The following is a 26,675-nucleotide window of genomic DNA, read 5'->3' on the forward strand; positions in this document are numbered from 1 at the left end:
GCTGACTATCATGATTTTTCATTAATAATTCATTATGGCGTTCAGCAATAAGTAAGTGAGATAATAATTCAGAATATTTTGTAAAGCCTTTTTCGCGATATTGCTGCTGCAGGAGCATATTCGCAGGTGGAAATGTAGAGTATGTTTTTTCAAGTTTATCTTGTTTCGTGATTTTATCTACGCATAAAGTTAACTGAGCTATAATTATAAATAAAGCAGAATTATATTCAGTTATATTTTTAAAGTCCATCAGTCTCAGATTTAACCAGTCATAACGTGCTTGTAGAAGCATGACCAACTTCAGGTGGTCATACCTTTCTTTTAAATTTTTCCACAATTTCAAGGGATCTTTTAATGTAAGATATTGTAATTTAAGACCCTCGTCAAGATGGTGGCGGAGAAAAATCATAGCTTTTGCACGGTCTTGATTAGATGCCTGGTTATCATCTTTGATGATGTCTGCCAGACCCATCGATTCAAGATGAATTTCGGCATCTAGTACCCATGAGGAGTAATCTTTTCCAGAAATATCAAGAGCAGTAAATTCAATTTTGGAAATATTTGTCATTTTATAAAAATAAAATTAAATAAAACTCTTACCACTTTTGTTACCTTCAAAATTAGCCGGAGCCTCGTGCTGATAACATGTTATAAAAATAACTAGCTTGGCAAAATTAAGTAAAATTATTGAAAAAGAGATATTGAGGAAAACAGAACACAAGAGAGAAAGAGAGGAATTGCGTATATGTATTTCTGTTCTTCACCGTCTCTCATTGCCAATTCATGGCAATGTATATATATAAAAATTAGTGTTAGAAAATGATTAGTGGACTGCCCACTTTTAGTGGGCCCCACTTTAATATAATATGTAGTGGACATTCCACTTAATATGTGGACATTCCACTTAACAAAAATGAGATTGAAGAGAATATAAAGAAAATAAATAGAGGAGAAGGTTATTAACGATAAAAATGTTAGAATATTAATGTTAAAAACTAAGAGTTTGCCATGCACTTTAAAAGGTGAGTAATGTTATTAATGCATCCAGTTAATATTTTGTATTTAAATGATACATAAAAAAAAATAGAATTGGAGGATTAACATCCAACATGAAACAAGATTGTGTTGATGTGCCAAAATGAAATTTAGTGGAAAAGTTAAATGGGCTATATCCTATATTTATTTTTTTAAAATTAGGAATTAATCTCTTTGAGATTTTGACGTGACATAACACGACATATGGCTTGTTTAATCAAAATAATATTTAAGAACCTCCCCTAGATAGACGTGGTCGGCACCAAGACGTGAGCTGTTGGCTTTATTTAATTCATGCTCAAGCATTGGAGATTTGCTTTCTTCACTAAACTACTTTAAATAGAATTAAAATTTGTGATCACACTCATCACTTAATTATCTAGCAGGGCCTGATCTTCTCATTTAATTAAAGGTTAAATTCCACTTAACCTTTATGTGTTCCTCACTCGATCTAACATGGATGACACATCATAACCAATAAAAATCCGAGCCAAGTATAAGGATATCCCATTATGTAGCCAACAACTTAAAAGACTATTAGACAAACAATTGGGATTTGCATGCAACCAATAGCTTAACCATTCAGAATACCTTCGACACAGAGAAGACTTTCAACTTTAGACATCAGTGGTGAATTAGGACCAAACCATACAGTTGACAAAAATGCTCCATAGATTAAGCAATGAATACCAAGCAAGAACAATTTTACCCGTATCTTGTTGTGATATTCTTCTGCTTCCAATCCAGAATCTGTTTTGTCTGATGCACCAGGGCTTGTAGCATGAGCTGCAAAATGAGTAAGAGATGGCATCCTACTCCCAAGCCATCTAAAGTTAATGGGATCCTCAACTACTTTCAAGTAACCACCTTCCTCTATGAGAAAACCCCAGATTTTTTGTGTTGTATCGGTAACACAATTCAAAAATTGGCTAGTTACCTCAGCAAATTCTGCATTTTTATCGGGAGTGCCAGTAGAATTATCTCTAAACCTATCAAGCAGCATGCATTTGCCACAAATTTGATATGACAAAAATGAAAAATCTTCAATGTGTCTTCCCTTTGAAAATAAGTCCCATGTGGAGCTTCTGACAAGACTTAGTAAAGTCTCACCAGCAGTCGTCCAAAAATTTGACACAGGCACAATGAGAGAAGATTCAGATTCTAATAAATGCTGGGTGGCACCTGCAAGCAACAAGGAATATGCTGCACTCTTTCTGCTCATATTAAAAGCTTCGGTTTGATGTTCATCACCTTCAGGGTCTACGGCCAGCAGTTCACTTACAGAGACTTTATATGCAGAAGCAAGTGTCATGTAGGCATGCAAAGAGACATGATGAAGAGGATGTAATCTGAAGAGTTGATGTAATTTTTCTCCATTAGGCTTTAGAAGTATGTTAACATGATCTTGAGTAAGCAGGATCTCAAGTTTTTCACAACAATTCTTGGGGCTATTAAATGACAGGAAGTCGTCTATAGCGTCATTCAAGCAATCCATCAGCTTCTCCATTACATGGTCCCCGTAAAAGTTGTCACCAGAAGCCATATTTGAACAAACGAGATTTAAAATTAAGATTTCCTACACAAGAAAATTCACAATAGATGTTAATGATCTAAAGGCTTAGGTACTCCATAAGAGAAAAAACAAGAACAATGATCTTCAACTCAGCAGTACTCTGCATTAAAGAACACAAAAAACTCCCAAAAAATGAAAAGAAGAAATGAACCATATGATGGAAAATGAAAAGAGAAAATATATACACTAAACTTCTCGGCAGATTGTTAAACACCAGCCCGGATGTTTTTGGGTTATTTTTAAAGTTCTTATTCCTATTGATGATAAACATGATGTTAATTGACCTAGAAAAGACATATGACAAAGTTCCAAGGTAGGTTCTATGGAGATGCTTGATAGAGCCATGATCCAAGCAAGGACAGTGGGAGGAGATTCGGAACACTTCCCAGTCGTGATGGGGTTGCACAAGAAATCAGCTCTTAGTCCGTTCTTTTTTCCTTGGTGAGGGATGAAGTGACGCATCATATCCAAGGTGAAGTGTATGTTATTTGCAGATTGATATAATACTGATTGACAAGACAGCCACAGAGTTAACGTTGGGTTGGAGGTTTGGAGACAAACATTGAAGTCTCAAGGGTTTGAGTTGAGCAAGACTAAAACTGAATCTTGAAGTGCAAATTTAGTGATGTGTGGCAAAAGTATGGTATGGAAGTGAGGCTTGATACACAGGTCATCCCCAAGAAATGAAGTTTCAAGCATCATGGGTCTTTAATTCAAGAAAATGGGGAGATCGATGATGATGTCAAACATCATATTGGTTCGGGGTTAATAAAATGGAGGTTCACCTTCGGAGTTGTTAGAATAGGAATAGAAACAAGAATAGTATATATAATCCTATTTAGAATAGGAATATGAATATGAATAATATATAGAATCCTACTTGGAAAAAGATTATAATGTAGTGTCCTAGTTGGTAAAGGAGTCTAATGTAGTGTCTACAATAGGGTCTCAATGTAATAATGTAGCGACACAATTCAATAATATTTTTCTCCTATATTTCTCACAGGAGTCCTATACGATAAGAATGTATCTTCAAAACTTAAAAGATAAATTCTACAAAGTGGTGGTTAGGTCAACTATGTTGTATGGGGAGAAGTGTCGGCCAGGTAAGAACTCTCATGTTCAAAAGATGAGAGTAGCAGAAGTGGGATGTTGAGGTGGATGTGTGGGAATTTTTCTCCATTCATACTAGTCTAAGTAGCATTTTTTTTCTCGTAGTTTCCTGTCCTACGATTTCTGTTACTCCCCGTTATTTCTTGTGACCAAACCCCCACTAGAGGGATTGCATTGGATATGTTATTGTTGTCACGTTATTTTTTGCGCTTCGTTTATCGCATTTTGCTATTGTTATTGCTCCTTGTTTTCTGAAACTTTGTAACGTTTTCCCTATTATTTGATATGTCCTCTTTTCTTTTTGTATTTTTTTGATTGCTTTGATGTGTATTACACAAGCCGAGCGTCTTTCAGAAACAGCATGTCTACCTCCACGAGGTAAGGTAAAGGTCTACATACACTTTACCCTCCCCAAACCCCGCCTATGGGATTACACCAGGTATGATGTTGTTGTTGCTATTGATGATAAACACCTTGACAGGTTCTTGGTCCAATCCTAGAATATTGGGAAATTTAAAAACCTTACTCAATTTTAGAGCTGAACATAACTTGCAGTTTTTGCAAGGTTATTTCAACTGTGATTCCTTTAAAGTTTTGATTTACAAGTTTTAACACCTTAGTTTCTTTGAAACAACATTTATAGTCACCTCTCATCTGCATGATCATCAAACTTTCATATGTGTCTTATAACTGTGGGCTAATCCTTTCACAGTGTAAGTGCATTCTGATTGCCATCACAATTTGATGCCACACCAAATTTAAGGAGATTAAAAGACAAATAGGCCGAAACAACAATGGCAGCAAAGTCAAAGTAATGAATGAAAGAAACCTCCAAATTACAACTATTTAGTTGTGAATTACCAAAAATAGATCATGAAAAAAAAAATACTCCAATTACTAGATTACCCACAACAACTCAAGTTAACAGGAATAAGCTGCAATTACTAAACATAAATTTATAAAGTATGGAAAATCAAAGGGGTCAAATTGGAATCATTTTAAGTAGGAGCTTACAGTTGGACGAAACTGATGGTTCTACAATTACAATTAGGCCGTGCATCACTTATGCATACCTTTCTAACCAATGTTCTCAACCCATATGATTTTACCTGCAGACAATGATCTATATAAGTCGTAGGCATTGCTCTACAGCGTTTACAGCAGCAACTGAACCTGTACTTAGACCACAACTCTGATTGCCTCATCACCTGGAAGACAAGTGAAGTTGCATGAGAAAAGAATAAGATTTCAAACGAACTTGAACTGATTGAGTTAAAACTTTTTTTTCTTTTGAAAGTTGACATGTTTAACATAGGACATAGTTAAAAACAACTTGCAGAACTTAGCTGACATCATCACTATATACTGGATTTGAAAATTAAGAACAATTCTGGTAAACAATCTAAGCAACAACTCAAATAAATCCAATTGATAACGTTACAGTGATATTATCCATAGCCTAAACAAGCATTGAAACCAGCATTTTGTTCTGTCATAGAAAAAGTATCTAAACTGGCACTTGATTCATAGTTCATACGTGAGTTCAGAAGGTTCTACATAAAGAAACATTTGATAAGAAACAGAAAAACATTAATCAATTACTTCATCTAACCAATTGATTTGAATATCTTAACTGGCAGAGAGACTAACACTGAGATTGACATATAATGTATTCTATTTTTATATATATATACTTTACTTGATCAAGAACCTTTTACTGGCAGAGAGTTATAATGTATATACTTTACTTGATCAAGAACACTTTACTGGAAGAGAGCTATAATGTATTCTGAAAGAAAATTGGGCGCAAAAGTACATCTACAGTGGACTACCTGACAACTTTTAAGTATTATATGGATTAAAAAAAAAGTGACTGGTTCTTCTCTTTTGGAGTGTACAATGTTCAGAATATACTGAATAATAATGCAATAGATGTCTAGTTTAGGTAAGTGCACATCGTCTGAAGTTGGACAGTCTTCTAGGGATGGAGGAAGTAACTTCCAATCAAGATGTCAGGGATCCAAAAATATAAGACACTTGATTAAAATTCTCCACAATATCTTCTCTGTTACTGAGGATTCAGGAGCTGATGCCTCAATATGGGTTCATCATAATACATTCTCAAGTTAAGCAAGGAGTTTGGGGTTCACTGGAAGGAGTGAATGTCTTTTGTCTTCAAGAATCAAAGTTGGAAGGTGGCATAAGGGATACTGTCAAAGAACTATGGGCATATACGTGGGTGAAGTATGCACAATTGGAGGCCAGTGGTACCAGAAGGAAAATTATATTACTATGGGGTAGCAGAATATGGGAGGGAGAGATATATGTGAGGTGGGTTCTTACTGTATCACCTGCAAATTCGCAAGAAAAACTCAGGATTTTTGTTGGCATTTATCCAGTGTATATGCTCCTAAGGTCAGGGTGGAGAGCGATGAGGTGTGGTTGGAACTGGGGGCAGTCAGAAGCCTTTTTAATGGGCCCTGGGTGATTGATGGAGACTTCAACACAGTTAGATTTCCATCTGAGAAGAACTGTACTAGAGGAGATGTGGTTGGAGGATAAACCATAGGCAGGTCGCAAGTATACATGGACAAAAGCGGAAGGCCATGACATTGCTACAAGACTTTTATAGATTTCTGATTTCAGAAGAATGGGAAGCTTCAACATCAAGCAGTCAGTTTTACAGGGAGTTTACCTCTGTCCATTGTCCTTAAGTTTTTGAATGTGGCAACTGGGTTATGTATATAGCACCATTGAGACATGCCAGAAGACTACCAGAAGAAATGAATAACAAAGTTGACAATCACCTCAAGCAAATTTATAGGGATATGTTCAGGTAAGTGTAATTATGGCTTTCAAACATCCTCTCCCGACAAACCCATTTATGAACAACCTTCTACCCATTTGTTCAACCATTTCTGATAATTGGAGATAGATATTGTGAATGTTTCTGGGTCCAAGCCACTCCATTTAGGAATTCTTTTTTGTTGATAATTGTGGTGTTCTTGCCAGCTTATGCGCAACTCGCCTATTCCATCAGGTACCTGCTACCTCCTACGTTCCAACAACACAGATATAGGTAGATATGGGTAATTCTATTCATCAAATCTTAAGTAGATAGGAAAACGGTTGGGGTTTGAGCCTTGGTGTCCGAGATTTTCACCAACTCTATTGACTACTACACCGTTGGATGCACCCTACAATTAGGAGATTATGGTCATCTATTCTACATTTTTCTAGTATTTTTCGACCATGAATTTGGTAAAATATCTAAATATGGCCAAAGTGTAATCATTTAATATTCATGGATTTCAAAGGTTAAGCAGGTTTACCATCATATGACACAAACATTAAATTAAAAAAAAGAGTAGCATGACCACATAAAAGTTCTCAACAATTGATTTTTGTTGTTTGTAGAGAAAGAATTTTTGGATTACTGTGTGAAAGACCTTCACGGTGATAAACCGAAGTAAAAAAAATATTCTTTTAAAAAAAAGATGTAAACTTCCAATTCTAACTACGAACCACAGAAGGCAAATCTTCATCCACACCCAACTTAATCTGAGCAAATCATGTAGCTAGGCCATCCCAGAAAATGACTCACATTGTGAGCATACAAAATTTTCCATTTATAAGAATCAAAATAAACATAAACTTTTTTATGATGTTGATGAAACATCCTTCCTATAATTTATATATCCTTCAAAAGATTGAGAACAAGTGTACCTTAGGCTGTAACAAGTCAGTGTATGTTATCAACACTTCTTCACTTTCATGGATGCTCTTTATACTTCTAAAGATTATCTTCGGACCACATGCTTCACTTCCACCTATCGCCAAACAACGAATCGAAGGCAAAAACTAAATCACATTTGGTTTCTTTCAAGATTATCAAAAAGACCATAACTCTGGAAAAGAAAATGCAGCAGAACATTACCAATCACTGACATGGATTTCTGAAGTTTAGTATTACTACTAATTGATTCACTTTCAATGCCAGCAACACCAGTCTCTGGAGCTGCAGGACATATCCTACTCTCCAATATCCCCCCAGAATCTGATGCTGTACAAAATCTGTAAGAAGCATTAGGAGAGCAGCTATGATTGACCCATGAAAACGTTACATCATAAACACCCACGCCTAAACTTCTCCCATCCTTATCATGCACTTCCACTGCATTGGTCAGCACTAAGCAGAGCACTGCAGCTTCCAAAGTATACTCTCCATTGGTCTCTAAGCCGACACACATTCTTCTTGAAGCTGCCAAAGCCTTTGCCCCATCACGAATTCTTCCAGAAAGTTCATCATCGCTGCAGTGTTCTTCCAAGAACATTACTTTCCTGAAATTCGTCACCAACCCACCAATTCTTTCCAAATTTAAGAAAGACCCATTTGATTCTTGGATGAGATGAAGCGTTTGGAAGCGGTGGAGAAGGCGGAGGGAGAGACGAAGGTCGGAGGAAGTAGGGAAAGTGGTGTAAAGGGGTTGAGGAAAGAGGTGAAAGAAGTGGAATTCTGAAGAGGAGAAGTGAATAGGGGAGTCGAGAGAAGAGCATTGAAGGGAACAGTAACGAATGAAGTGATTTGGGTTGGGATTTTTAAGGGAGAAGAAGGGAGGATAGTGAAGAGAAGGAGGATGAGGGAGAGGAGAAAAGCAAGAAGAACAGTGAGAGAGGAGTGTAGAATGGTGGAGGGAGAGGGAAAGTGGTGGGATTGGAGGAGTGAGGTCTTGGCCTATTGGAATGTCTTCTTTTGCTCTCATCTCCATTTTCACCTAAAGGAAAAATTGCAATTTTTCTGGCAACTAGACTCCTAACTCATTTCGTTGGTTACGTGAATTTGATTCCTCATTAATCATCACTTATTTTCTCTGCTTTCACTAATTTCCTTTTTTACTTTCACCAAAAAACTTATTTTTCTTATTTATAACGAGTTTATTTTTCTATAAATTTGATGAAAAACTTTAAAAATATTTCATCCACCCTTGGTCTGAGGAGACACTAAACTTGAAATAGAGAAAAATTATTCAACTAAACTATCTGGTATCATTCAACTACTATATACTCTCTCCATTCCTTTCCTTTTTAGTTGGCATGTATATTAGTTGAAATAATCTAAACTAGTTGGTATCATTCATCCGCAAATAGGAATTCATTCATTAAATCGAATATACTTTTAACAATTAAAAGTAAAAACTAGTCGAGTGCCTGAAAAGAAGGAAATTCTGGTGAATGATTAATACATTGAACATCAGTAGATCAAAGTTTGCCATTCTGTGAAAAAATTAAAGTCGAATCATATTTGAAGGGGAAAAAAATGCAGCAGTTAGGCCAAATGGATTGACCATTCTACATCTGTAGGCTGTGTCTAATCAATTTTCTTTGCAAATACAGTGGAGTGAGAACTGAAGTCTTCAACAGAACATGATCTTTGAAATTTAAACAGGAATGACTTCAAAAGGAGGATCCGAGCACTACAAAGGCAGAACGCCAAGACTACTGCTTAACTTCCAGTGCAGATTCTATGCGTTCCATCAATTGAGGAGCATTGAGTGCGCCCTCCTGAAACAACACATTAAAGCAGTTACATACACTTGAGCTAAATACTAAATCAACTAGAAAATTTGCAAAAGAAAAAAAAAATCTACCAAAACCTCAAGTCTAGGGGCAGATCTAGGCAGGGCCCCAAGGGTTCATCTGAACCCCCTTCATTGGAAAGTTACATTGTTTATACATGGTTAAAATTATCGTTTATGTATATATAATAGATGTTAAATCCCCTTTAACTTTTTCGTATTTTGAAACTCATTAGTGAAAATTTTGGCTCTGCTACTGCTCAAGTCTTGTTGCTGATGTCCTTGGCCAGCATTTTTCTCATACTAATATATCAAGTATAGTCCCACAAAGTGAGGTTTGTGGGGGAGTAGATTGTACGCAGACCTTATATCTGCCTCGTGGGTAGAAAGTGAACTAACTAGCATTTTTCTCGCTCAAATAAAATATTAGAAGCTATATGCACTTTCAAAGGTCCCCACCCCCATGCGGTTGTTTGTTTCTTGATTGTTTTCAATCAGTTGTTTGATCATTTCTTTGTTCTTCTTCTTTTGGGCTTTGCGTGTGCAGTGCACGAGGGGAAGAGCCATAATATGGGCATCTCAAACCCATAACACCAAATTTTACACTAAAATGGTGTCGGCACTATTTTAATATAAATCAACTCCAATTCACTATATTAAATTTTACACTAAAAAGAAATATTCTTTTTATACTCCTCTCTCTTCAATATTATATTATTATTTTTTATTTCATTTATATTTTCTTATTTCATAAAACAATTTTTTTCTAAAACATTCACCATAATTTATTATGTTTGTATTTTTTATTTTTGTGAAAATTAATTGTAGTTATATCCAATTATAATTTATAATTGAATTAACATAAATTTTATTTTTAAAAAAGTCATTTATAGGAAGATTAATTTATGAAAAGCTGCCCTTCCCCGGACCCTGCGCATAGCGGGAGCTTAAGTGCACCGGAAAGCCCTTTTTTAACTTTTAAATCTAAAATTAATATTATAAAAATATTACATACAAAATAATTATGTATACAAGAGACTTCATTAAAAACATACAATTTATATAACGGAAAAGGGCCTAAAATGCCCTCAAACTATTGGAAATGGTACAAAAATGCCCCTCATCCATCTATTGGGCCTAAAATGCCCTTGACATCCACCTTTAGGTCCAAAAATGACCTTTTCTATTAAGAAAAAACTACTAGAAAAAATACTTTTTAATAAATAGTTACTGATTTAAGCGATACTTTTTATTTATTACCATTTATAGTAATATATAGCAATATTATGATATATCTCCTATGTATTAAAAGTGAATTATGCATGCAATTTAAATGTATTATAAGTATTTTAAAATATATTATACTTGTTTGGTAAGAAATTGACACAATGTATTATAAGTGTATTAAAGTATGTGATAAATATATTATCCATGAATAAAACTTGTATTATATGAGTTTTATAAATTATTCTCGCTAATATGTATTATTAAAATTGTATTATAAGTGTTCAGTGAAAAAAAATATTATTGCTATAAATGGTAAATATTTTCTTAATGTAGTACATTTATGTAAATTTCCCTTCTTTTAACGAAAAAGGGCATTTTAGGCCCAATAGATGGATGAGGCATTTTTGTACCATTTCCAATAGTTCGAGGGCATTTTAGGTCATTTTCCATAATTAAAATTCTGTTAAATAAATTTTGATTTATAATTAATTTTAAATAATTAAATTGTAACCAATAAATGGCCGGCGTGTTTAAAAAAATTATTTAAATTATTTAATTAAAATTCTGTTAAATAAATTTTAATTTATAATTAATTTTAAATAATTAAATTGTAACTAATAGATGGCTATCATTTGTTTAAAAAAATTATTTAATTAAAAATCTGTTAAATAAATTTTGATTTATAATTAATTTTAAATAATTAAATTATAACAAATAGATGGCCGCCACGTGTTTAAAAAAATTATTCAAATTCTTTAATTAAAATTTTGTTAAATATATTTTAATTTATAATTAATTTTAAATAATTAAATTGTAACCAATAAATGGCCTCCACGTGTTTAAAAAAATTATTCAAATTCTTTAATTAAAATTCTGTTAAATAAATTTTAATTTATAATTAATTTTAAATAATTAAATTGTAACCAATAAATGGTTGCTACGTGTTTAAAAAAATTATTCAAATTATTTAATTAAAATTCTGTTAAAAGGGGCTAAAATGCCCTCGAACTATTGAAAATGGTACAAAAATGCCCTTCATCCATCTATTGGGCCTAAATACCCTTTTTCGTTAAAGAAAATGTCATTTTTGGACCTAAAAATAAGGGCATTTTAGGCCCAATAGATGAATGAAGGGCATTTTTGTACCTTTTCCAATAGTTCAAGGACATTTTAAGCCTTTTTCCGTTTAAATAATGTTAAATTAAAAGTTTTGTCTAATGAAATAATATAAAAATATTTAAAAAGTGATTTGGTGTGATGAATAGTATCACACCAAATTTAGTGTGACACTATTCACACACTAAAATAGTGCAAATTTTGGTGTTGAATTGGAGCTCGAAAACACCAAATTTTACACCAAAATAGGATTTGATGTAAAATTTGAAATTGAGTTGAAATCTATCTACTTGGTAACCTTAAAAAAAATTCCCTACTAGTTACTACCAAAGTCATTCAAAAAGATATTCTCATAGCTTTGAGATTAATACTATCGAAAAAACAACATGAAAACAAGTAAAATAACAAGGTCTATTCCACTTACAAAGCGATCACAGACGTCTCCATCCTTGAACAATATGAAGGTTGGCAATGCCTGTATTTTGTACTTATCTGCAATGGCTGGGTACTTCTCTGTATCAATTTTCACCACTTGAATTTTATCTTTCATTGATTCACCAACTTCGTTTAGAATAGGAACCATGAACTGGCAAGGACCACACCTGCAATCCAGATTTTAGATTAATTCTTCCATCATATTATTGAGAAATGCAAGTAATTTGGAAAATGCTCTCATTATTATGTCAGTAGAAACAGTTGCGAAGCTTTTGACTCCACATGCGTCTTCAAAGAACTTAAGATTGAGACAAATAGCTATATCCACTTAGCAATACTGTAAGCATTCATGTTCTTCTCCTTTTGATGTAAAGAAAGGTTGAAGGCTGCCAAGGAGAATAAAACTAAAACGAAGAGATCAGCATACCAGGTAGCATAGAAGTCAACCAATAATGGTTTCTCAGAGTTCTCCAATAAATCTTCAAAGGAAGAAAATGTTTGCTTCTTTGCTTCAACCTAATTAAACAGATATGATTCAATCAATCTAAGCAATTACCATCATTTTTTTAAGAGCAAAAAACTTACAATGCAATATTTCCAAAGAGTACATAACGGGCAAAGGTCAGCAGATTTGAGATAATGATGTCAGTGAGGAATAAAATCAAAAATTGATTTAATCAAGATAATGCAATTCAGCAGCTCAGGCTGATGACATTGCTAAACAAGTAGACATCTAGTCGTAACAGAAAATGAAGTATTCAACAAGAAGGCAATGAATAAATAGAAAAGCAGAAGTCTAAAGTCCTCCAAGAGCATTTTTTGTTTTGGTTTGGTTTGAAAATGAAGTCCTCCAAGAGCATGTTGCTAATGAAGAACAATGACCTTGCATCGGAACGTAGCAAGTGAATAAAAAGCTACTATGAGCCCGTTTGGATGGGCTTTAAGTTGGTTTTGACCAACTTAAAGCCCCTTTTTAGCTTTTGAACGTGTTTGAATAATGCTAACTTTAAGCCATAAAGTTCTTAAAGTCAGTCAAAAATGAAAAGTTAGATTCCTAATTTTTTTTTTCTAAGTGCTTAAAGTCATTTTCTTTGACCATGGAAATTACTTTTATATCCCTTATATTTTAACTAAATTCCCAAACTACCCTTTTTATTCTTTTAATCCTAAAATTCACATCATTTTCCTCATTTAAGCACTTTTATCCAAACACTCAATTGCTTATTTATAAAAATAACTTTCAGGACTTCAAAGTTCTAAAAGCACTTCATACATAAAAGTTGCTTTTTTTAAGCCCATCCAAACGGGCTCTATATCTTGTTCTCAGACAGTTAACATCTACTGTAATTTGTTATTTACTTGGTCAGACAATATGAGCCAAAAGAATGGCTCACTTCCCACACTAAATAAGCATACTAATTTGTATCCAACAAAAATAATATTGTTCATTTCACCCTTTTCTAATTTATACAACATCTATTTTGGAGGATCCTAAAATATCTGACACAGTTTTACAAATATACAGAGAATCTGATACTGCTCTCATTTCTTTCGAAAATTCAAATTTCATCTAATCAAAGTTCACCTTTAGACAATAAAAAGAGCAGCCCGGTGCACTAAGGCTCCCGCTATGCGCAGGGTCCGGGGAAGGGCCTGACCACAAGGGTCTATTGTACGCAGCCTTACCTTGCATTTCTGCCAGAGGCTGTTTCCAAGGCTTGAACCCGTGACCTCCTGGTCATATGGCAGCAACTTTACCAGTTTTCTAGCTTATCAATCAGTTGTTACTATTTTAAACTTAACAAGACAGTGATCTTTTGAAAACTTGTCGATAAGCAGAAGTGACGATTGTACTCATTTCAGTGTTTCCAAGCCAGTGTAACGCCCATAGGCTCAACATATCACATTAAGAGGAGACGCTGACAGAAAGCACACTTCAATGCCCGTGAAGCATGTGGGGGATTATGGCTCAAATAAATAGACTCGTTGCAGATGTCAGGTTCATAGAGAATTTAATAGAGACAGCTACCGTGAGCTGCAATATTTGATGATACAGAAGATGACTTGGTTTTCATGTCATTCAGCATATACAGAACTTCACATGAGTGAGTTTTTTGAGCTTATGACAGGTTTAGTCTATCTGTAACTTTATAATAGTAGAAGCCTAAGCTGAATAACAAAATAGACAAAGGAAGCATGTCAGTAACAATTGCCCTTATTGCTCTTGCTGCAGGGATCCTCACAACTAGTAGACAAATTCAAGTAAAACATAATCTTGATTTCTTAATCTAACTGATCGTTATTAAGAGCAAATAAGAACTCAAAGAGAAGAATAAACAACAGGTCACATCGTTAGTAAAACTATTAGTTTCACCCTCTTCTGTTCTTCACCAACATAAAACACTTCCACCCCCACCCCCAATCCAAAAAAAAGAAAGAGTCCAACCAGAGATACAGATAAATGAAACTGCAAAAAGCTATCTTGCTCAGACTCTTCAAAAATGTCAACGGGTGCGTGTCGAATTCTCCAAAGGTAGTGTATTTTTGGAGAATCCAACAGGGGTGCGGCGTCAAAAGTGAAGAGTCCGCGCAAGTTAGGCAAAAAGGCAAACGACAGATATGTTCAGTACCTCGAGGCCTCCACTCCTATAAAAATTGATAATTACACTTAAAATTATACATTTAACATTTACTAGCAACTGAAAACGGAAATGTAGCATATAAAACCCCCAAGACAGATGCTATTGAAGCAATTTTTTTTCAAATGAAAGGGTAATTCACAACAAGTCCAAAGTAAATCCATCTTAACACTCAAAATTCTAAGAAATCAAACTCTTACAAGCCAAAACTCCCGAAAAAACATCTCTACACGACATAATCAAAGGAAAATTAACATACAATATCAAACAAAAATCACTTAAGAAGACAAAAAGAAAACACCCTTTTCGAATTTGGGATAAAAGAAATGAAATACCAGAGGAACAAGACGTGAAGACCCTTTCTTGGACTTCAACCCATAGTTGCCAATTTGAACACGGCAAAGCTCTCTTGGAAATTGCAAGGAAGCCAAGTACGAAAACTTGGTAGAAGAACAGCAATTCGCCGACGAAGAAGTCAAAGCTCCGACTCCTGTTGCGGCTCCAGTAGCAGCTATAGAAATTGCCATTTTTTCGAAGGAAGAAAACACGAGAAAGTTGGAAGATTATACGTTTAAGGGAGTGTGAAGAAGATACAGAGAGATTGAATAAATAAGAAAAAGAGTTTGGATTAGGTGCAGTGGGTTGTATAGTAAGGAGAAAATTGGGAAACGTTGATTGGTTGGAGTTGTGTTTAATCGTGTCTTTGAAGTTTTGTTAACGACTTCTAATTGCAAAAGTATCTCTTGCACGGCTTCTTTGCTTTTGTTACACACTTTAATCCATTATTAGTCATTCACATTAATTAAAATACAATTGTTGTTCTTGACTTCTTATGGTGTTATAAATAAAATAAATTGTGTATTAAGGGGTCGTTTGGTCATTGATTAAAGTTATACAAGGTGTAATTGTGAAGGATTTTGGGGTCTAATGTCGATCTGGACTGAATTTCAACGGATTAAAATGGCTACTCAGCTAATAAAGTAACAAGCTAGGTTACTTGAAATGGATAAACAATAATTCATAACCTAATTCACCCAACTCTGTGAATAATATATATTTTCATAAGCAGACAGACCGAATTAATGCGAAGAAGACAAATGTGGTGGGGGGAAGCTATTGATGAGCGCTGGATCTCCATTTGTTATGGTGTTTTTGTATTAGCCTGCAAACTTGATATACAGCTATTGAATTAGCAACATGTGAGATTTAAGTAAAAGTCAAATTTGAGAGAAACACCAATTCTGCATTTGAATTCATTTGTGATGATCAAGTTGTAATATACTCTACTACATTGCAACAAATTCGACATTTCCCGGTGGACCAAACACATTTAAATTGTTTCTACAATAACAATATACCCACCCAGTGTGATCTCACATAAATGAGATTTTGGGATCCGAAGATGGAATTTATGCAAACCTTACCTCTACCTCTATCTCTGTGGGGTAGAGAGGTTATTTCCGAAAAATCCTCGTTTCTCTCCATCAGTACCCTGCACTCTGCAGTCGCCAAAAAAGGGGTAAAGCGAGTCCATCAAAATTAGACTTATCACAGGGGTCAAAAGTATAAAAGGGCCCCTCACAAGTTAACAATTTTAGCAGAATAAAGTCAATTACTCTTCATATCTAGTCTAGCAGTAAATGAGCAGAAACTCTCTCCTAATACCACTCCACCAGGAGAAAAAATTGAAAGAAAAAACAAATTAAAGCCAAAGCATTACAAACAAACAACGAAAAGTCCAGTGAAATGCCTATTCTGGCCTACCCTAATATTACAAACTCTGCATCTTTTAATCATCTTACCCGTGGTAGAACATTTCGTAGGAGTTGAAAATTGGCTGTGTCACCCGTCGCTGGTCAATGTGAAGGCAAGAAGAACTATACTCAGAGTAAAAACAATGGTTCCACCTGAAAAGAGCCACATTGCTTTGCTACTGGAGTTTTCCCTACCTTGGTTGCTCACTTCTACCTCCTTAAGAAGTTCTCGGATTTCCTCTATATCATCATCCTTTGCTGCTCGCACTAGCCTACCCTGAATCTTCTCGAGCCTACGAAGTCTCGAATCCTTTGACTGGTCCTTCATTGGCCAGAAAAGACCTGTCATCTTCCAGAGCATTATGCCCACATAGATGGCCACAACAACATCTACACTGTAATGATGGCGTTCTCGGATTTCTCTTTGAGCACTATGAATCACAAAAATCCAGATGAGTGCTGAGCTATAACCACCATAGGCTTCCTGCATATGTTTATCAAGTTTTAAGCCAGATGAGATTGGTTAGATTGGTTGGTCACAGGAATTTAGACTTCAAATTTAGGGAATGATAGAGGCATATATACCGTCCATGCCATAGCTGTCAGCACAGCAACAAGCATGTGGCCACTATATATAAGGTCATTGCAACCCCCTGACGCTTTCTTTAGCAGATGATACCAAGCAGATGATCCCTCAGGAGCTGTAGGCCGGAGGAAATCAATCAGACAGCTCATTGAACCCCAATCTGGTCGAAACTCCGGATCGTATTCCCCAGGATCAGCTGAAAGCGGAAGTGTATAGAAATCAAAGATCAAAACTATGTACTAGAATTCAACCAACAGCATCAAAGAGCTAGAAGAAGCAGGCTTTATGAGCTTTCATGATCGCAGGGAGTATTTCTTATTGAACAAATGTGTAGAGCTTTTTCAATTTCGGATCAATCTGGCAGTTAGTAAAGAAGAACCGAGTAAGAATTTCGGGACAGAAGGGAGGAATACCATATGCTGTGTCCCAGTTAATGATGTTCCGTATGGCATTTGAATCTGTGGCGTATGGTACATAATATTTCTGAGCCCAAGGATGAGGGTGCTGAGGAACAAGGAATCTAGCAGACGCACACCATGGTCGAGCAGATGGTAGAATTGTGGAGATAAAAGTTATGGCCCGAAGGAGCCTTCCGATTCCCATTGTGAACATGTATCTTGCACCAAGCCCAAGACCAGGAGCTTCAACTGATTCAAAGAGTACAGAGAAAGCAAGCATGATAAACAGCATCAGAAAATGATGTAATCCAATTATACGAGCTCTCAATATATTAACCACTGTTTGAGGTAGCTTCTCATTCAACGACAGCAGCAACCACTGACCAACATCAGGAAGAGGTGATGCATCACTGTCAAAAATTTGCAAAGAAAAGAACTTGTAAAGGCGATGGTCATTTAAGAAAGCGAGATCAAATATAATGCAGCAAAGTTATAGTTGCTATTTTTGCTTATCAATAGGAAAAAGATACAGTTGTTATTTTTCTTTTCTGGACACAAGCCAAACATTGTAACTGGGACCACATATGCATCGTCTCTTCTATAACTTACAATCATCTAAGAGGCAAAACAAGATTGCATGCCATGATTGATAACTTGAGGAAAGGTTCTTAATAACCACTTCAGGACATTCTGATCATGTCTACAGATATCCGTTGTACTTGTTGAAAAAAGTAATTTATCCTTGTTTCAAGAAGTCTTTTACCACGTCACAGTAATTACACCATATTGTGCCTCAATGATAGACATTTTTCAAAAACAAAAACAGATAAGAAAATCAATGTCAAACTGTTCTAATAAAGTGGTCATACTGGAGGCAAAGTTTACTTCTTGTGATGATGCAAGCCGGAGTTTCCTTAATGTTACTCGCCTTAGACATCATTCTAGAACTACCAATTCAGCATCTTCATGATATTCTGATATTAAGAAACGATGTTGTATCTCACTAGAAATCTAGACCATGTAGCCTTACACAACTAGATGGGCATTAGTATACCTAGAATCCCAAGAAATATCACACATAACCAAGATATGCAACACAGGTTCAGTTATGACCTTTAATACAGCATAATTAGTTTCTTTAACTCAGACGATAATAGCTATTTGTTTTTATTTGCTTGATAGTGTCTCAATAAAGAAGCTTTGGAAAAAGCTCAAAAAGACCACCTTTTTTAACAAGTCAATCAATCAACTATGCCACAATCCAAACTAGTTGGAGTAGGCTCAATTGTATAATTCCTCCATAACAATTTAGCTCTATTTGGGCACATTTAAGTATAAGTAACTAAGAAATATTATTCATAAAATGCATCAACTGTAACACCCCCAAAGTCCTTAGCCTAAACGAACTCTGAAATGATCTGGAAATTTGCACCAGAGGCTGACCAAGAGACCCTTCACGGGCCGTATTGAGCTTCACGACTCGTGAAGAGGGTCAGTGGAGTTGTCTGGCCTCTGGGTAAAAGAGCAAGGGAAGGACCACGATGGGCTCAACAAACCGTGGTGAGCACCATAGACCGTGAAGCCCGTCCGTGATCCTTACCCCAGGACCCTGAAGGGTGCAAGGACTACGGGAGAGGGCCACGACCCGTGGTGCTCACAACGAGCCGTGGTGGTCTCCGTGGTGGCCATCTCTCCCAAAGTCAACCCAAGACAGTCTAAGTCAGAGACCACGACACGCACCACGGACCGTGGTGAGCTTCAAGGTGCTCGACTCAGTTTTAAAAAAGGGCACTCCGGTCTTTTCCCACCCTTTCCCAACTGAACCCTGCACGTTTAGGGACCCAAAGTCAGTCCCTTAACTTACCCAAAAGGGTTTTTCCTCTCATTCACACTTGTATCTTTTGAGAGAAGCGATTGGAGAGAAGAAACAAAGTTAGGGTTCAAGGTTTTCAAGCCATTCCTTCGAGTTTCGATTGTCCATTTCCAGATATGTAAGGCTAACCACAACGCTGGACTGAGTTCGTCCGCGTGCCTAACATATTCTTTTTGTCAAGATTGAGATTGAGTTTGACTTCTAATCCTGTTCGATTGAGTTCTTGAGTTATTTATGTATTTTCTTACAGAATTCTTTATATAAATGAATATGTCATGTTGATCTTTATGATTTGAGTTCTTAATTGAGTGTTTATGCTTTCCTTCCCATGAACCCCAGCTGAGTTGATGATTGTTGCACCATATGCATTTACTTTGAGATGAGGAGAATGACTTTTATACATTTAATGAAATTAAGATTTTTAAACTGAGTCTATGCATATTTAATTGAGGTTTGAAAGAGCATGAGTATTGAGTCTAAATGAGTTGAGTTTGATGAGAGTACGATGAGACTAAATGAGTTGATTTGAATGATTGATTGAGTATATGAGTCTATTGAGTCTTGGGAGTAGTATTAAGCACCGATTTGGGTAAGAGTAAATAACAATTCGAACTCCATAAACTACGTAGCTAGCGTAGGATAGAGGTCATGCCTCTTAAGTCCCGAAATGATGGACTTTGATTGATTTTGGATCCACTGAGTTGAGCATCCTTTACCCTACTAAAGTATTGGATGGCTGCGGTAACAGCAGTTCTTAAGCGTTGTATCATCACTAGCTCATGAGTGATGGTTGTCGGTTAAAGAAATCCCTCAAAAGTAAAATACTATATACCTTTACATATTGAGTTGCATCTCTTACTGCATATTATCTAAAGCATTGCATTATTTTACTTCATGCTTTATTGGGTTGAGTCATTTCAGAATGAGTCCCTTGAGTTGAGTAGCATGAGATTAAATATTGTTGACTATGTTCTCTTCCAGCTATTTTACATACTCGTACATTTCATGTACTGAAGCCATTTGGCTTGGATTGTTTTATGATATAGATACAGGTGATAGAGGTCTTCAACAGGCGCATCGTTGAAGACTAGATCTCGTTCAGCTTTAGTGAGACCTTGCATTCGGAGGACTTCATTTTTATTCCTTTAATTCATCGTTCTTTTGATAGTCATTTGAGGTAGCCTTAGACTTGTCTTGGCACCTTTCTAGTTTTGAATTAGAGGCTTCATAGACAGAGTCAGAATTGAGTTAGAATGGTTCTTTCTGAGTCTGCTTTTAATACAAATTTCAGTATTGAGTTTATGACATTGAATTACATTATATTTTGAGTATTTAAATCTATTATTTGCCTATTGATGAAGATGTTTTTAAATGCCCACTTGAGTTAACTATCTCTATTGAATCGAGTCTTCCGCTGAGCGATTGAATGAGTGATCAGACCACGTGGTTCGCTTAGGGCCAGAAATGGTCTCCAAGTGCCTTCCACACCTAGGGTACCCTCTCGGGGAGTGATATCAACCTCGGGCTTTATAGGTATGAAATAAACCTAAATACAAAAAGCTTTCCCCTTCAATGTCCGATATACAAGTGTAATGACCTTGAGAGTTATTTTTAAAAAAAATTGTGTGAAATTACCATTTTACCCTTATCATTAGTGCCCTCGAGTATTATTTGACCGGTTTGTGTAGTTGAAAGTGTAAAAATATTAATAGTTTGTAAATTGTGCAAATTCTTGAGTTTTATAGAGTTAAGAGGTGAAAAAGTGATTTTCGGTGTCAACCGGAGCTACGGGTCTCGGAATGGATTTCCGTCAATTCCAGCAGCTCTAAAATGTGGAAATTGGTCTAGAAAAGTTTATGAAATTAGTTTTTGAGTTATAACAAAGATTTTAAGTCTTGAGTTGGGAATTTAAGGAATTTTAGGACAAGATTTGACTTTGGTCAACTTTTGGAGTTTCGATACTCGAAATGGAATTCCGACGACTCCGTTGGATTCGGGGGATGTTTTTTGGTCTAGAAGAAGTGTTGGCTAAATTTTTAGAGGTCCCGAACCCATTTTGATATTTTGAAGGCCTAAGTTGGTTTAGTTGCGACTTTTTGAGTTTCGGGTCAAGGAGACCTCGAATTCATGTTTTGATAGTTCCATCAGCTCTGGAATGGACAAATTAGGCTAGTAGCATTGTCGGCATAACTATCGAGACAATCAATACGAGTTTGGGGTCATTTGGCGCTTTTGACTTTGAAAGTTAGCCTATGGTTGACTTTGGTCAACATTTTTGGAAAACGCACTCGGATGAAAATTTTGAATGCGCCATTGAGTCCGGAATATCAAATTTAGTGGGGTAGCATATCTGGTTTATTTTTATCGGGTTCCGAACAAATTCCGAGGGTCCGTTCGGAGACTTTAAATAATGCAAAACCAGAAAAATCTGGTGCAAAAGTGCAGATTTTGCACCAGATTTTTCAGATTTTTCTCTCAACTTTGAACCCTCATTTCTTGAGCATTTCAAGTCCAAATCTAGTGATTCAAGAGTCTATCTTCAAGAAATTTTCGCGAGGAATCCATTTGTGAGCTCAGAATCTTGATTAGAAGCTTCGTTTTAGGTAAGATTTAATGTTTTAGATGCTGCCTCGACCATTTTTGGATTCAGATTTTTGTAAACTTTAGAAGATGATTTCTTGGTCATCTTAGATCCGAATTCAGTGATTCAAAGCTCTAAATTGTGTAGTTTTTTCATAGGAATACAGTGGTGTAATCATAAAGTGATGGAGAAGATTTTTTTTTAGGTAAGATTCGTGTTATAGCAGCTGCCCTTTTTATTTTCGGATTAGATTTTTGATGAACTTTGAGATTTGATATCTTGAGCATTTTGGGTCCGTTTTCAGTGATTCTTAAGGCTAAATTGCTGAGTTTTTCGTAAGGATCGTTGTGGTGTGATCAGTTTTAGCTGTAGAGGCTTCATTTCTGATAAATCGCTGTTCAAAGTTGGTGTCTTTTGCCATTTTCGTAATGAAATTGTGGTGATTTTTAGAAAATTGTATTTTCATGATTTGGAACTCGATTCTTGCTCGATTTTAATGGGATTTTCAGCCACGAATCCAACTCGATGTGTAGAACATAATTTTCAAATAAAATTCCAAATTTGACCCTTTTCAAAAATAAATATTTTTTTTGGACAATTTTACCCCCGATTTCGAAACCTATCAATATGGGTGTCATTGGACTCCTTGTGATGTGTATGTTTCATTGTTGATAGCGGATTGTCATTCCGGGTGCTGAATTCGAGAGTTGTTTGTCCGGTGGAGGTATTCGAGTGCGGTTTCGACAATTGAGGTAGGTTTGGTTATCTTTCTTTGAGATTGAGATGGGGTAATTAGTCATTTATATGTTATAGACTTTGGGATGGGATTGTAGTATGAGTTGAGAATGTTATATATATTGTGATATCCGTGTGGAGGCTTATTTATTAATGTATTACCGTGACGGGGTTTATTTGTATTACATAGCCCGTGTTGGGCCTTATTTGTTATCTTATTTGCTTTGAGAGCATGTGAATTATGATTTGCCTAAGAGAGAGGCTTGAGTATATTATTTGACTTGTGATGCCGCCTGAGAGATTGAGTTGGGGGTTTTGAGCATACTTGAGTATTGAAATATTGTTGAGAAAGGGGTGAATATTTAAATGAAAGTGTGTTCTTCCCGTTACTATTTATTGAGGGTGAATATCATGTGTAGGTTAAGTTTTGAGAACTTTGAACCTTATACCACATGTGAGTTGATTATTACTTCCATGCATATGTGTTTTGATGCATTCATCCTCATTCATCATATCATGAAACATGGGAAGTTGAGAAATATGGAAATTCTTTTTGAGAAAGAAAATGAAACACCTTTAAACCTTTGTATCTTGAGTCCCTGACCGAGGCAGTTTTCCGGCAGGGCAGTGGATGCATTGTGATCCCAACCTTTGTATCTTGAGTCCCTGACCGAGGCAGTTTTTCGGTAGGGTAGTGGATGCATTGTGATCTTAACCTTTGTATCTTGAGTCCCTGACCGAGGCAGTTTTCCAGCAGGGTAGTGGATGCATTGTGATCCCTTGATCACGAGGAGGTGGCAAGGATAATGAGATATTGTGATTGAGGTATATGGTCTGCGAGACCCCCATGGGTCCTGCTTGGTAGCACAGCTCGGCAGGTGTATACGACAGGCTGTGCGATAGTCTTGATTCCACCGTACCACCACATTATTGCATCATCATATTGCATTGCATTGCATTGCATTGATATCTGTGCTGCTTGAATTATCTGATTAATTGTGATTATGAGCTGTTATTATGAGTTTACTTTACTCGCGCCAATATATATATAAACTGGCGGCACCGATGCCGAAGTGGGACTTTTCTGTATGCAGGTGGAAGCGTTCCTTAGTTTATTTCATAGGTTTGATTAATTCCTTATACTCAGTCAGCTAAAACCTACTGAGTACATGTGAATTGTACTCACCCCTACTTCTGTGTCCCTTTTTGATGCAGATACTAGTCGGGGTACCTCATGTAGCAGTTAATATTCTAGCGGATTGTGTATTCTCAGATTAGTAGTGAGGTCCCAGAATTCGGATCGTCACTAGTCTGTCTTTATTTTTCAGTCTTTTGTATCATTCAGAGACTTATGTTGTATCTTCAGATTCGAACCTTGTATTAGATGCTCTTTATACTTATGACACCAGGTTTTGGGATATTTTCTTCATTGTTTTTCTTTTCACTTAAATCATGACATGATTTTCCCTTTAGGAGTCTCGTATGAGTTTTATTTTTAGGCTTACACACCAGATTGGGTTTTGGGATGTGTGCCATCATGACTTCGATTTTTGGGTCGTGACAACAAGCTAATAAATTGGTAGTTCACCCGACCAGAATAGCCTTGTGAATGCTTAAATGTGATTTTTTTTTTATAAACTTACCGGATGTGTATATATGATTTGGCTCTCTATTCTCAGTACTCTTGATCCTCTCCCATTCTCCCTCCTAATTTTTCCTTTGTAAATCCCTTTTTCTTATGCACCTTGATACCGGTCTCCCTTCTCCTGACCCCTGGTTCCTAACATCTTCATCCTTACCTAGTTTTCTCTTCATTTTCGTAGTTTCCAAGCTCCTCTCCTCTTCTTCAAATTTTTCAGAGAAGTTCCATCTTCAATTTCCTAAGCCTTATACTTCCGCAGTTTTCCTCTACTTCCTCTCTTAGCTTCCAAGCTCCGTCTACTCTTCTTGAATTAAGTCAGAGAAGTCCCCAATTCAAAAAATCAACAAAGTCGCCCATTCCCAAATTCTAACAATCTGGTGATATGGTACAAACTCAAACAACATATGCTTTGTCATTTCCAAAAGATGTATCCAATGATGATCACGTAGATGATTTAGCTAATCACAAGAAAGAATTATACACAAAATACCATTATTCGCAGACACATTACCTAACAAGAGCACAAACTAATCCTCTTAAGATTTTCATTACTTCTGAAATCTTAAGATCAAAGGACTACCATGCCAGTTTACATAAGTCAACCAACGTGAACGGAAATTCACCACTCTCAATTCGTCTCCAGCATTGATGAGATTGACCTATTCCATTTGTTTTGTCAGATAAGATAAGTATGATGAATATTGTCACTATCAGCTTAATTTATCCCAGTATAGAAATCCCAATCTTGTTTTTTCCTCATTTACGGATATTTGCGATCTTCAATGAAAAAAATTCAAAAGGTGAATCGATAGAGCAATTAGATCACATTTGGGATGAAGACAAGAAACAAGCATTTTCATTTTTTACAATACAAACTCAAACTTACCACTCTTTTACCAGCAAAAGCAACTGGCAACAAGCTCAACAAAGCACTCTACCCCAACTCAGTTTTCCCATCCAAATCTGGAACCCATTCACTCAAAATACACAAATTTGCTAAAACTTCCGAATATAGAAACAAATTCATAAATTATCGGTAAAAAAACAAAAAGGACAGTGCTTTAAGTATTATACATACTTGTTCCAATCGAGACCAAGAACGGCGGTGACAGAGCGGACAGAAATGGCTTCAAAGAGAAGAGCAGAGAGCAAAAAAAGCATTGCGAAAATAAAGGGTATAGCTGAACGGAGCTCCGATGACCAGTGTTTGTAAAATGGAACCCGAATAATAGCAGCGATCGCCAATACGGTCCATAATACCGGCTGTAACTGGTCATGCCATGCCGGAGAAATAAACCGGAGATAGTCTATTCCGATGTAAGCTATTGCAGCAAATCCCAAACCACCTATTCCTCGCCGGTTTTTCAATATCGCCGGCGACCGCTTCATTTTATCTTTTGGTCGGTCAGTGCTAGTGAAGTACTATCCTTGCTGACTGGGGAACTTTGAAGCTTTCCCAATTTTTTCCCTTTTTTCGTGCATTAAATTAAAGATTTTCAGAGTATATACAGTTGACATGAGAACCAAAATAGGTAGGTAGTTAAATCAGCTAATTTTAAAAATAGAACCAAAAATTAGCTAATTTTAAAACTAGTTAAATCATTTTTTTTAAAATGTAACATGACAATTAAGAATGAACAAAAAGAATATATTGCGGATATAAATAAGAGATATAAAAAGAAACAAACTCTTTTTTCTCTTGTAAAAAGGAGATGAAAAATAAAATTGGCATGCTTGGAGTAATAAAACTTTCAAAGAGTAGAATTATAAGTATTTTACAAGTTAATTTGTTAATTATGGCGTGATTTAGGGTATAATATCGTGCATGTCTTTTTTCTTAATGCAGCTGTGCAATTAAGAAGTTGGGCAAGCGGCAGGTAAAAACATTACTACTAATTAGGATCTCCAAATTATGGAAAGTTAGCAACTTTGTTGGACATGTTATAAATTTACTGTTCAGTGAAGGTTCATTGTATATTTTATTGGATAAGTTTGTAATTAAATAAATATCGGGTTGAATAAACTCGCAATTGCATAAATTTGTATAAGTAGATAGCTTGCACAATAGCTTTCGTTTTTCTATAATTAGAAAGTCAATCAGTTTGAAATTGAATAATATATTATTTTTTGTATATATACTTTTTTGATATATTTACTTTATAAACTTTATTCATAACACATTATCCATAGAGGAGTATCCGGGATTTCAAGAGCATGGGGTACCATTGTACATATTGTTGTTTTAATGAATATTACGTTTGGATTGATTGTATCATTTTTTGTCGTTACATAATGTCACATATCAATAATTTGAAGGATAAACCTACAAAAAGAAAAATAAGGTACGGAGTAGAACTACTATAAAATGAAAGGATAAAAGATAAAATAAAAT

At 35.7% G+C, this 26,675-nt stretch overlaps 3 protein-coding genes across 6 annotated transcripts; all 3 read right to left on the reverse strand.

The window, feature by feature from the left end:
• Nucleotides 1-1,338: 1,338 nt before the first annotated feature.
• On the reverse strand, nucleotides 1,339-8,555 carry LOC129903957 (protein SET DOMAIN GROUP 41). 2 transcript variants are annotated; one of them, XM_055979479.1, is made up of 4 exons: nucleotides 7,659-8,555; nucleotides 7,448-7,551; nucleotides 4,795-4,929; nucleotides 1,339-2,611 (listed from the first exon to the last, which is right to left on the reverse strand). In XM_055979479.1, the coding sequence occupies exons 1-4, from the start codon at nucleotides 8,488-8,490 to the stop codon at nucleotides 1,610-1,612; spliced, it is 2,073 nt and encodes a 690-aa protein (XP_055835454.1). In that variant the 5' UTR covers nucleotides 8,491-8,555; the 3' UTR covers nucleotides 1,339-1,609. The 2 variants fall into 2 exon arrangements, with proteins under 2 accessions (XP_055835454.1, XP_055835455.1); XM_055979480.1 differs by having other exon boundaries at nucleotides 4,831-4,929; nucleotides 7,659-8,554.
• A 389-nt stretch (nucleotides 8,556-8,944) lies between these two features.
• LOC129902123 (thioredoxin Y1, chloroplastic-like) lies at nucleotides 8,945-15,304 on the reverse strand. The gene is made up of 4 exons (XM_055977174.1): nucleotides 15,050-15,304; nucleotides 12,503-12,591; nucleotides 12,065-12,242; nucleotides 8,945-9,283 (listed from the first exon to the last, which is right to left on the reverse strand). The coding sequence occupies exons 1-4, from the start codon at nucleotides 15,239-15,241 to the stop codon at nucleotides 9,218-9,220; spliced, it is 525 nt and encodes a 174-aa protein (XP_055833149.1). The 5' UTR covers nucleotides 15,242-15,304; the 3' UTR covers nucleotides 8,945-9,217.
• Nucleotides 15,305-15,391: 87 nt separating this feature from the next.
• LOC129902122 (protein PHLOEM UNLOADING MODULATOR) lies at nucleotides 15,392-25,779 on the reverse strand. Of its 3 annotated transcripts, none has more exons than XM_055977172.1 (5): nucleotides 25,362-25,779; nucleotides 17,468-17,862; nucleotides 17,054-17,250; nucleotides 16,517-16,952; nucleotides 15,392-15,883 (listed from the first exon to the last, which is right to left on the reverse strand). In XM_055977172.1, exons 1-4 carry the CDS (start codon nucleotides 25,670-25,672, stop codon nucleotides 16,557-16,559), a joined length of 1,299 nt encoding a protein of 432 aa, XP_055833147.1. In that variant the 5' UTR covers nucleotides 25,673-25,779; the 3' UTR covers nucleotides 15,392-15,883; nucleotides 16,517-16,556. The 3 variants fall into 3 exon arrangements, with proteins under 3 accessions (XP_055833147.1, XP_055833146.1, XP_055833145.1); XM_055977171.1 differs by lacking the exon at nucleotides 15,392-15,883 and adding an exon at nucleotides 15,937-16,213; XM_055977170.1 differs by lacking the exon at nucleotides 15,392-15,883 and having other exon boundaries at nucleotides 16,229-16,952.
• Between the last annotated feature and the right edge of the window lie 896 nt (nucleotides 25,780-26,675).

The sequence above is a fragment of the Solanum dulcamara genome, chromosome 9 (assembly GCF_947179165.1).
Source record: "Solanum dulcamara chromosome 9, daSolDulc1.2, whole genome shotgun sequence".
Classification (NCBI taxonomy): Eukaryota; Viridiplantae; Streptophyta; class Magnoliopsida; order Solanales; family Solanaceae; genus Solanum; species Solanum dulcamara.